Source organism: Sesamum indicum, linkage group LG8 (assembly GCF_000512975.1).
Source record: "Sesamum indicum cultivar Zhongzhi No. 13 linkage group LG8, S_indicum_v1.0, whole genome shotgun sequence".
Lineage (NCBI taxonomy): Eukaryota > Viridiplantae > Streptophyta > Magnoliopsida > Lamiales > Pedaliaceae > Sesamum > Sesamum indicum.
Genome location: NC_026152.1, coordinates 8,196,141 through 8,207,129, shown reverse-complemented (window position 1 = coordinate 8,207,129; position 10,989 = coordinate 8,196,141). Strand labels below are relative to the sequence as shown.

Below are 10,989 nucleotides of genomic sequence, written 5' to 3'. Positions count from 1 at the left end.
TCATCAGCTCCCCCTCTTGTTATCACTTGAATAACGTAAAACCAATATTTCCATGTAAAGGAAACTATTCCAAGCAGAGCGCAGTGAAATTCTTTTCCTTTATAAGGAACGCATAACACAATCTACTTAAACTCAAACTTTCTTACAGTCAAAATATCATGGTTATCCTGAAGATCTAGAACAATCTACCCCCCAATTTATCAGATATAACGCCTAACCACTTGAGAACAATTCTTGAAAAATTTTGTTCCTATTTTCAGTGAAAATAGATATTTTTAATTTTGTATAAGCATTTATGTGAATATGTTTGGATTAATTAATGATATTATATTTTATATTGAGTTTCAGTGTGAGAATATATATAAACGAATGTACTTTTATTTTAATTATTATTCAAAAACTGAAAGTAGAAAACAGAAACAAACGAGATAGGTTATAAATGGTGGAAATCAGACGGGTTTTATTTGTAATTTTCTAAAAATATGCAAACCAATATATTCAAATTTGAAGGCCCCAAAAAGTATAAATTGAAACTTGATTTAATCAAATTCAATTAATTATGAATAAACAAAATTTTCATTGAGTTGAAATAACCTTTTTTTAAAATTTCTTTTTCTGAGGGAAATGAGCTTCTGTGAAGAATAAATGGTATTGAGAGCAGCACATATTAATTAATATATCAATATGCGCCCTGGAGCAAGAACATGAAGAACTACAACGATATCATCTGCAATGTCCGACAATTCGGCATTGGCGGGTTCGGGTTGCCCGTAAACGCTGTAATCCGGTCTCCGGCGAGGACGATGAGACGGTGGCGCCAACAGTACCGTATTTCCGGGAGTCTGTGGAAGCCAGCGGTGATCCACGTCCCATTTCCGCCACGTGGAGGTGACCAGCTATACGTACATCATCATCTCTAGTATTTCTCCCGTTTTCAAATAAATTTCAGCGTATTTGTACAGTATAAAAGGCGAGGTGTGAATGTGATGAAATTAAAAGCCAGAATATTTGAATTAATTTCTTTGTTGAACGACAGCGAGATGATTTACAAAATCTATCAAAAAGCAATTATGTAAATAATAAATGAAATTCATTTAAAAATATAAAGAATTATAATCAGAGTATATATATCAACAAGAAGATCTTTTATAGTTCATTCAACAATTTGAACCCGATTTTTTTACAGAAAAGATACGTTCATAATTTATTGACTGAAAATAAAATCTTATCTTCCACTATAGTCAAAGTTTTATTACATTTTGTCAACCTCGTAAAACAATTAATTCTTTGTAATTTTAAGATGTCATAATCTCTATTTTTCCCTCCTTTTCCCCGCATGAAAATGCCTTTTTTCGAACATCCCTCCTGAAAAGGTGGGCAAAAAAAGAAAAAAAATGAAATGGGATTACATAAGATTAATGCTATTCCAGAAGAATGGAGAGTCATTATATTTATTATGTGATTGATATTTTTTCATTTGTATATGTATTGTAAGTGTATTACACTTGTTATGTGATGTATATGTTCGACTCGAATAGATTCGAACTAAAATTTTTCGACCGACTAATAGTACACACACACTGACACACGTCCACCAACACACACAAAATGACACATATATCAGCGCAAGCACATAGTGAGTGTATGTAGACACCAAAACTCAGACACAAGAGTTGTGAAGCTGGTGAGGGTGGCGCTGAGAGGAGTTCCGTGGTTCATGCATAAACTGGTGAGATCTCAGTTTCTCTCTACATATAAACATGCATTCATCAATTTTGAGATGCATGCAGAATTTTTTCTGACTTGTTTGGATCTTGGAAGCAGGTTTTTGAATTTTGTAACGTAAAGAAAAGCCCTTTTGGTAAGTTTCTTGGCTGCTCTTGCGTTTGATTCACGGATCTAACATGCATTCAACTTGCTTCTTTTTGATGAGTTTCAATGGTTTGTGAAACTGGAATTGAATTGGCAGCGCAGACCTGTTCTTGTGTGATGAATTCCAACCTGCCACCCCAAACAACCTCCCTTCTTCCACTCCCCCACTCCCAACCTGAAAAAAAAAAAAGAAAAGAAAAGAAAAAAAAAAGAAAAAAATTGAACCTTTCATTGAATTAGCATTAGGGGTTGTTTAAATGAAATGATCTGCTCCTGTTTGATTCAGATACAGACTGAAGATATATTTTTTTTAATTTAATTTTTTTGGGGTGGTGGGGGGGTGGGATGGGGTGGCCACCGAAAACTTTTTTAAGTGTTTTGAGAAAAGATCTACCTATGTGTTACACTCAAGCATTGATTTGTTAAGTTAACTAATTAATATGAAGAAAAGCATTTCACAGAGATAGAGATCTAATGAATTGGTGACCTTCATTTATGTTCAAGTGTGTGTGGAGATCAGTTAATTTAATCGATGATTTGATATCAACTTATAACAGAAACTGATGGCAGCTTTGCTTCCATTTTTAAGTGCAATGTTTTTCCCCCCCGCTCGCCCTCTCTGCTGGATGCACGTGTCGATTGTCGGAATCTGTCTTGTTTGAGTGTAGATGACGTGTCATTCTTTTTGTCGTCACGTTGTTTTGCTCATGATTCGACTAGATGACGTGCCATTCTTTCAGCTATCATGTTAGTTGGTCAAGATTGATACCGTTAGCCTTGATTCGATACCATTGCTTGTCGTCCAATTTTACTGTGTCATCGGTCCTTGACCCTCAAGTCTCTTTGATTCAACTTCATGTCATAAATCCCTTTTCGGCCCTTACCCTATGCATTGATCACGATGATGCTTTATAACATGGAAAACATTAATCTTCTAATAAGTTTATCTATTTCTTTTCTCTTCCCTTCTGTTCTTGGATGGCTGGTGGGATTTTATCTTGATATAGTTATTGCAAAATCTATATTTTTTGAAGTAATTCATGTCAGAATCACTCTTGGAGGACTAATAAGTCAAAGAAAAATCTAAAGAAAGAGAAGATTTTTGGATAAAATATGATCATCTAAAGCGAACTAACGATGTTTCCACGTGTTGAGTTTTTCTATCTGAGTAAATGCGAGTAGTTGTTTCTTTGTGTTGACTTCCAACTACAAAGAGATTTCGTCTATCGAAGGTTTATAATGTACATATCGAGTATCATTTTCACAACATGCAGCATTGCCTTATGTGCTGATTCCACATTCTTGCTGCTTTAGTACTTGAAGTAATTGTTCGTTACGTGGTAACCTCCTGTGCGCTTTAAACATACATCTCATTTCCATCACATTCTCTATTCCTGAAATTTGTGGCCTCGAATTTTTTTTTTTACCATGGTTGAGCAACTAAAACCAGAAAGTCATTTATGCATACATGAAGAGCATTGAAACAACTCGGTTGCTTCTGAATTGAGTGTGGTCTCATTGAGATGGAAAAGGAATATGATTGATTGGTTGGAACACATGATAACTGTTTTCCTTGAGAAGCATTGATTAGATTCTGGTTTTGCATGATATGATTGCAATGGTTTCTGAGCTTGTACTGCTTTTGTGGATGATGCAGTTTGCTGTGCGTAATAGGCAGTAAAGATTCAATGGCCAGCTCAGAGAAATTGGTGCTGGGAGCAGCCGGAAAGAAAGCTACAACAGGGAGGAAAGTGCGCTCAGCTCCACGAAATCGAAGAAGCCTAAAGGATTTGTATTCTGATGACAGGAGTAACTCAAAAAACAATGATGTTTCAGAGGGATCGAGTGGAAAACCCTCTGGCTCGACAGTGCATGGGAAGAGGAGGTTAGACCCCACAGAAAGAGATGATGATCATGGAACTCGACAAAAGATGGATGGAAGTGATCGTGATCGTGAACAAGACCATGATGAGAATCCTCTTGCAATTACACTGTACAAGGGTGAAGATGATGATCATGGTACTCAACAAACGATGGATGTAAGTGATCGTGAACATGACCATGACTACGACCACGGCCACGACCATGATGATAATCCTCTTGCAATTGAACTGTACAAGGGTGAAGATGTTGTTCATGATACTCGACCAAGGATGGATGAAAGTGATCGTGAACATGTCCATGATGAGAATCCTCTTGCAATTGAATTGTACAAGGATGAAGATGATCGGCAAAAACTGTCAGAGCTTACAGAGCTACAACGAGAAATGATACTAACAGAACGTGCAATGGAGAGAAGTGAGCAAGAGTGGACCGAAAATTTGGCAAAATGGAAGGCCGAATATAGAAGAGGAAGCTGCTCTAGGCCACATACTCGTGAAACACAGAAGAAAGCTGAAAGGGCTGGTGCATTGGCTGAATTAGCTAGACGAAGAAGTGATAGAAAGTCTAACAGTCAAATCTCAACGGTTAGTGGAGGCCCTTTAACTCTAGCAGTTTATGGTAACCCCAGCGGGAGCGGAAGTGGCTCCCATGGTGTCGAAGGATCATCGCGAAGAAATGAGGGTGCCAGTCGACGTTCTATCTGCAAAAACTCTGCTATCAATAATAAACCGCTGACTCTGGCAATCTGTGGTAGCACCAGCAGAAGCCAAAGTGGCGACCATGATGTCAACAGAGAACTGGCACTGAACGATGGAACGGCATCTGAGAGTGATGAAGAGGACATCTGGTCCAAGACTAAAGTGCCAACATATGAAAACATTAGGGATATCACGATTCAAAGGTCAACATTGGAGAAATGGTATACAGAAACTTTCTTTGAAGAACTGATTGTTGGTTGTTTTGTACGACTTGCAATTGGGAACTCGTTGTCTGGACCTGTCTACAGGCTTTGTCCGGTTCGCAGGGTTGATAGAAGAGGGCCCGATAGTACATACGAGTTTGATAACAAAACCACATACAAGTACCTGAATGTGGTTTGGGGCCCGGATTCTACTGCTACTAGCTGGCAGATGATATCGGTTTCCAATGCTTCTCCGACCAAGAAGGAGTTTGATCAGTGGTTGAGGGAGGTAAAGCGATTTGGAGGTTTTATGCCAACAAAAGTTGAGGCACGGGAGAAGAGGTATGCCATTCAGCAAAGAAACTTCCTACTTGAAAATCGTGCCATTGTGCTGATGGACAAAAATTCCATCGTTCAAGGACCATCAAGTATAGCAGCGGAGAAAGTTCGTCTACGGAGTGAATTGGAAACGGTAGATGATGTGGTGGAGGTAGAGAGGATCAAGGCCAGACTGCAAGAATTGGATGCAGCTCGAGCAACCGAACGGGATGCAGATGCCAAGGCAGTCAGGTTAGCAGAAATGAATAGAAGGAACAAGATTGAGAATTTAAGAAATGCATCCGAAAAGAAGCCAGTGAATGCTAACCTGAAAGCCGGTGAACCTGGATATGATCCGTTTTCTCGACGATGGACTCGGTCAACAAATTATTTTCTTGCAAAGTCCAGTAGTGAAGGACAGAAAAATGATGATGCAACTGCTGCAGTAGCTGATAGCAGCATAGGAGTTGCTGTTTCTGCTGATCCAGGAGCAGGAACAGAAGCTGCCTCTGGTGCAAGCAAGTGGTCGGTGGATACAAGTGTTCCATCAGCTCAAGCGGAAGCTGTCTCTGGTGCGGGCAAGTCGGTGGGTACAAGTGCTCCATCAGCTGAAACGGAAGCTGCAGCTGGTGCCGGCAAGTCAGTGGATGCAAGTGCTCCAGTAGAGCAAGGAACTGACTCATTCCATAATTTTGACTTGTCAATCTCACTGGATGCGCTTCAGAAGTTTGGCGGGCCTAAAGGAGTGAAGGCTGCATTCATGGCGAGGAAGCAGAGGATTGAAGCGAACTTGGGGCGTAAAGTTCAAGAGGACGATGGGCGGAAGCATGATCGAACCTTGACCGTCACCGAGTACATGAAACGGAGGGGGTTGCTCTGAATATCTGTTGTTGGCTCAGGCTGTCTGTCTTGGGGCATTGTTGTATTTTTACAGTGTGTAATATGTTTGTCTAACTCTTTTTAATCTGCTGTATGTGTGGCGTTATTATTTAATTAGAACATTGGCATGTGTTTCTATTGTGGTCGGTCTTTCTACTTTTGGAATGACTTGTAATATATATTGCTAGACTGGCTTTTTCAACATGTTGACTCTTGTGTCTATGATGTTTTCTTATGTTCTTGGGACGTACTTAGAATTATTTGCCCGAATCTAATTTTGGAAGGTAAACCTTTCCCACAAAAGGAAGAGTAGAAGGTCAAATGGTTCTTCATGATTAAGGTCTTATTGTTAGGTCCCATTTACTTTAGGCTTACTAGGTTGAATAAGATGATGAGATGGAGGCTCAAGCTTGAAAGTGAAGCCCACTACTAATTACGTACTGTAAAATTTGAATAACTCAACCCATATCTTGAGGTGGGTTAAGTTAACTCCCCGCGCCACCCAGTCCTGTTTCCACGCCGACCCTCACCTGTCTTCTTCTGCCACCCCTTCTTCTTCCTCGGCAGCACCACCCACTATCTTCTTCTCTGCCGTCCCCACCCACCATCATCTTCCTCGGTCGTCTTAGGACTCTTATCTTAATTTTGAAAAAAAAAAAATGATATAAATCTTAAGGGTATTAGTCATTTCACATTTAAGAATGCATTATCATGCAAAGTAAACAATAAATTAGTTTTATTTGATTGAGATAATATAACAAAGTTTAATATCTATGATTAATATTGAACTTCTGTTATTATATAGTTAATTTAAATTTATCCTATTACTCATCTCTATACCTAAACTAAATGGAGTCAAGAGCCATAGCAATGTGATTTTTCATGTGAGTTCTTGTGATGTGTTAATTTCCTCCATACTCTAATAAAAATGTAAAAAATGACCCTTCGCCCCATATAACAAAAGATAATAATATTATCTACGAAAGTACGATCCAACCATTTGCTACCACTTGGGTGGGTAAGAACCATCGCACGGAGATGCATGGTACAATCAAGAAAAACCATAACTTTGTCTAGAGTATAATTTAAAAAACACCAATTAGTGTCGGACAATGGTACACATATATTCTCAAGAATCAAGATTAGTCCTTCAAAAGTCACCTTCTACTTTAAGAATAAAAGGCAGTCCAGCAATGAACAACTGATTGTTTAGTCAGCGTAAGACTATATATGGAGTTATTTGGGAATATCAAAATAAGGAATATCTGAATAGCGACATGTAAAAAACTCATAAACTTGCTTCTGATAACTCATGCCAAAGCAGGTAGCTGAGCGCAGCTTCAATCAGCATTGCTGTCTTAGGAAAAATTAACCCAAAGAGCAAAGCCCAACTGCCAAAATAGCCCAAAAGATGCAGAAGGAAGACAAGAATAAAAACTCAACTGCCCAACCTTGATGCTGCAGTGCATCACTGTCTGAAAATGCATACTTCTATCCCTCCTCGGCCCCCACCACATTCTCAATAATTATGACATCTTCTCCCCTTCCACCATGAAATAAGTAGGAAACAGGCACATACTTCAACAGTTTCCTTTCTGTTCTGCTTTCAAAAAGTTCACAACATCAAGACCCCTCAAGAACACCACTTTTTCAATTTTTGTGCTGTTTTTTTGCCGCCTCCACTCATTGAAAAGTGAGGGAAAGAATTGTGCTTTTGGACTTGATCTTCACTTTCCCCAGCTATTCTCTCTCTCTCTCTCTCTCATGTCACAGATGAGGAAATCTCATGCTTGAACTATGAAATCTACAGAAACCATTTGTTATTCCGGAAATATCAATGGAAGAGATTGACACTTTCTTGTCTCAGCTTCTTTTCCATTTGCAAAGAAGCAAGAGATCTTTCTATGCTTTGATTTCTCTTCTTTTGCTATGTCTAATTGCTTATAATAGTGCCACTATATTCTGTACACACGTCCCAATTTCAGCAGAAGTTCCGCCGGGACCGTCCAGTTTCTCACCGGAAAATGTCTCGGGAGATTCAAGAAAGTTCTTTTCAGTCAATTCTTCAGCCAAACTGTCATCTGCTGCGCTGTTTTCGGTGAAAGGAGAAAGCTCAAGTGCAAAATTGAAAACCCATTTGCCCCTTTTGCATAAAAATCGAAACTTGGTGGTTAGAACTACTGTGCATCACTCAAAGAGAAGGGACAGGAGTGCTAAAGTGAAGCAGTTTGAAGATAGAGTGATGGAGTTCTTCAATCCCAATTCATCAGATTGGTCTTGTAAGTTTCGATTTTTCATGACTTGGATTTCTTCAGCTGAGTCTTTCGGAGATAGAGAGTTGTTTGCTATGAACAGTTTGTTTAAAGTACATCCAAGAGGCTGCTTAATCGTAGCGTCAAATTCACTGGATTCAAGAAGTGGGATGCAAATCTTGAGACCCTTCTTGGAAAAGGGGTTGAAAGTGACTGCAATTTCTCCTGACTTCAATTATTTGTTCAAGAACACTCCTGCTCAGGCTTGGTACAACCAGTTAATGCAAGGAAATGTAAATCCTGGGGAGGTCCCTTTAGGCCAGAACCTCTCAAATTTACTCAGATTGGGTTTGCTGTACAGGTTTGGTGGGATTTATTTAGACACAGATATCATAGTTTTGAAGAGTTTTGGGGGGCTCAAGAATGCAATTGGAGCTCAAACTGTTGATCTTGATACAGGAAAATGGAGCAGATTAAATAATGCTGTGATGATCTTTGATGAGGGTCATCCGCTGCTTTACAAGTTCATTCAAGAATTCGCGCTTACGTTCGATGGGAACAAATGGGGTCATAATGGACCTTACTTGGTTTCAAGAGTTGTTTCCAGGGTGACTGGAAGGCCTGGCTACAATTTCACGGTCTTGCCGCCTATGGCGTTTTATCCGGTGGATTGGAGCAAGATTGGAAGTCTTTTTCAGGGACCTCAGAATTTGAATCACTCAAAATGGTTGCTTGCAAAACTCAGACAAATCCGCAGCCTGAGTTTTGCTGTGCATCTCTGGAATAAGCAGAGTAGAGGATTTGAGGTTCAAAAAGGAAGCGTTATCCAACATATAATGTTCAGTTCTGGTGCCTCGTACAATTCTTCTACTGTCAGTACAGAATGAGGGCTTCAAAGGTTGCAAATAATCTTTTCATAGATTTTATTACAATCTTGTTGTGTGCTTGTCTGCTGGACCAACTCGATCCATTAGACAAGTCATAGAAAGTCTGAGAACAAATGCTTCCGTTTCTTCACAAGTATTAGGACAATTAGAGTCATACATAGGTTCTTGTTCTCTTATTATCTGCAGTTGAAATGCAAATTGCAGAAAAAGTAAATTTGTTTGAGTTTGAGTTTCTATGATCATCTTTGGATCCAAATTCAGTGATCACTTAACTAACTTGAGAAAGAAGTTTGTATCAGAATAGAATGTCGCATTATTGGTTCACTAACCTGAATTAGGCAGCTCCAAAGCTTTGCTTTAACTATTCGTGGAAGCAACTGTGGTTGTAAATGAACATATTATTATTCGAGTTTGTTTGAATTAATATCGATCTTCAAATTAATCAGATCAAGCATGAAATGATCTCAAGTGATTTAATTTTTTCACATTTATCTTATTCTTCATGTAGTAATAGAATCAGACTCGGGTCGAACTTGAAAGCTTATCAAACAAAAAGTTTCGGTCATGTTTGGTTATTAAGTTTAATAAGTCGAATACAAACGAATTTTTATCAATCAATTTCCATCAAGTTTTCAGTTCTAGCGGCAACAAGCTTTGTTTTTTCATGTAAATGAAATGAGTGGTGAAGGTTAGTCATGCAAAATTTGTAAGTTTGTAGTAGTACTGGTTTAGTTGAGACATGCTATTTCTGTTATACCCTGAGGTTGTGGTAAGAGAATGGGGCTTCTGATTTTTTTGAGATTTTTTCTGTTCCATTTGATTTATTTTTTTACAAACACGACTCTAGTGTAACTTTTGTAGTCAGTGCACAGAAAATCCATTTGGGTGTCAAAGTTGTCATGTCCTCCACAATGCGGCCATGTTATCTTGTCTCATTAAGCGTTTTTTAGCAACTTGTTTGTGTTGAGGAAATTTTAGGGGGATTTGATTCTCAATCCACTCCACGTCCTTGAACAACAATTTATTTACATAACTCACTCATATATTTTATATAATTATAGAAATTACCACCGACAATTGAAAAATAAAAATAATTTATATAATAATGTCAATATTTTCAAAGAGTGTTTGTGTAATTCTTTAAAATGCAGGGAGATATAAATAATTTATATAAATATAGCATAGATGAGAAATTATAGACATAATTATCCTTAATAAAAATGAGCATAGAAGCAACCACCGCAAGAAATTGGCATTGAAGTGTAGTGGGGGTGGGAGAGTAGAGTAGAGGGTTTAATGAGACATCTCTTTCTCTCTATTAATGTGCATGTGCATGTGCATGTGCATGGCTGCCCTTTAACCTCTTTCGCTTTCTCCTCTCACTATTTCAACATTCTTGTCATTATTATTACATCTCAACAAATTAAGGTAAATGTTAGAGTGGATAAACCAATTATGATTTAAAGAGTTTTTTTTTTTTTTTTAATTTGGATTTTCTATTACAAATTGGCAATGTATCTCCTACTATATGAATATACTTGTTTAGAAATCATTGTGGAGGCCCAAAGAACTATTCTAGCAGGTCTTGTTTGAAGCCCAATAAGATGAAAAGCCCATCAGAATTCAAACCCATTGAAAAGCCCAATAGCTTCACTTCTCGGCCTGCTGTATTTGTCCTTAGTGTTACGACCTAGTTCTAACACCTCCAAAACTCTAATAGTTAATATATAAAGTCTAATTATAATTATATGATCATTTTGGTGTATGTGATTTACGTGAAATTATACAATTTGAGAAAACTCTGTAAATAGCTACTTTTACGGCCCATGTACAGCTTTAGTTGTCATAACATTTTTACTACCTTAAATACTTTTTTTATTTTTACAATCTATTTTTACTATCATCAAATCCTTCACAGTGTGACTCTGAAGTTTTTACTCATCAAGTGTTTAGAATTGCATGTGTGGACAGATCCTTAATTAATGAGAAAACATAT

General features: G+C 38.0%; 2 protein-coding genes across 2 annotated transcripts; both read left to right on the top strand.

Moving 5' to 3' along the window:
* Positions 1,637-5,995, top strand: LOC105167920 (protein RTF1 homolog). Its single transcript, XM_011087798.1, has 3 exons — positions 1,637-1,729; positions 1,825-1,861; positions 3,530-5,995. Exon 3 carries the CDS (start codon positions 3,561-3,563, stop codon positions 5,853-5,855), a length of 2,295 nt encoding a protein of 764 aa, XP_011086100.1. The 5' UTR covers positions 1,637-1,729; positions 1,825-1,861; positions 3,530-3,560; the 3' UTR covers positions 5,856-5,995.
* LOC105167919 (lactosylceramide 4-alpha-galactosyltransferase) lies at positions 7,212-9,249 on the top strand. The gene has a single exon (XM_011087797.2). The coding sequence runs from the start codon at positions 7,692-7,694 to the stop codon at positions 8,991-8,993; it is 1,302 nt and encodes a 433-aa protein (XP_011086099.1). The 5' UTR covers positions 7,212-7,691; the 3' UTR covers positions 8,994-9,249.

Coding starts and splice junctions, on each gene's coding strand:
- LOC105167919 (XM_011087797.2), top strand. CDS start 7,692: ATGGAAGAGATTGACACTTTCTTGTCTCAGCTTCTTTTCCATTTGCAA.
- LOC105167920 (XM_011087798.1), top strand. CDS start 3,561: ATGGCCAGCTCAGAGAAATTGGTGCTGGGAGCAGCCGGAAAGAAAGCT.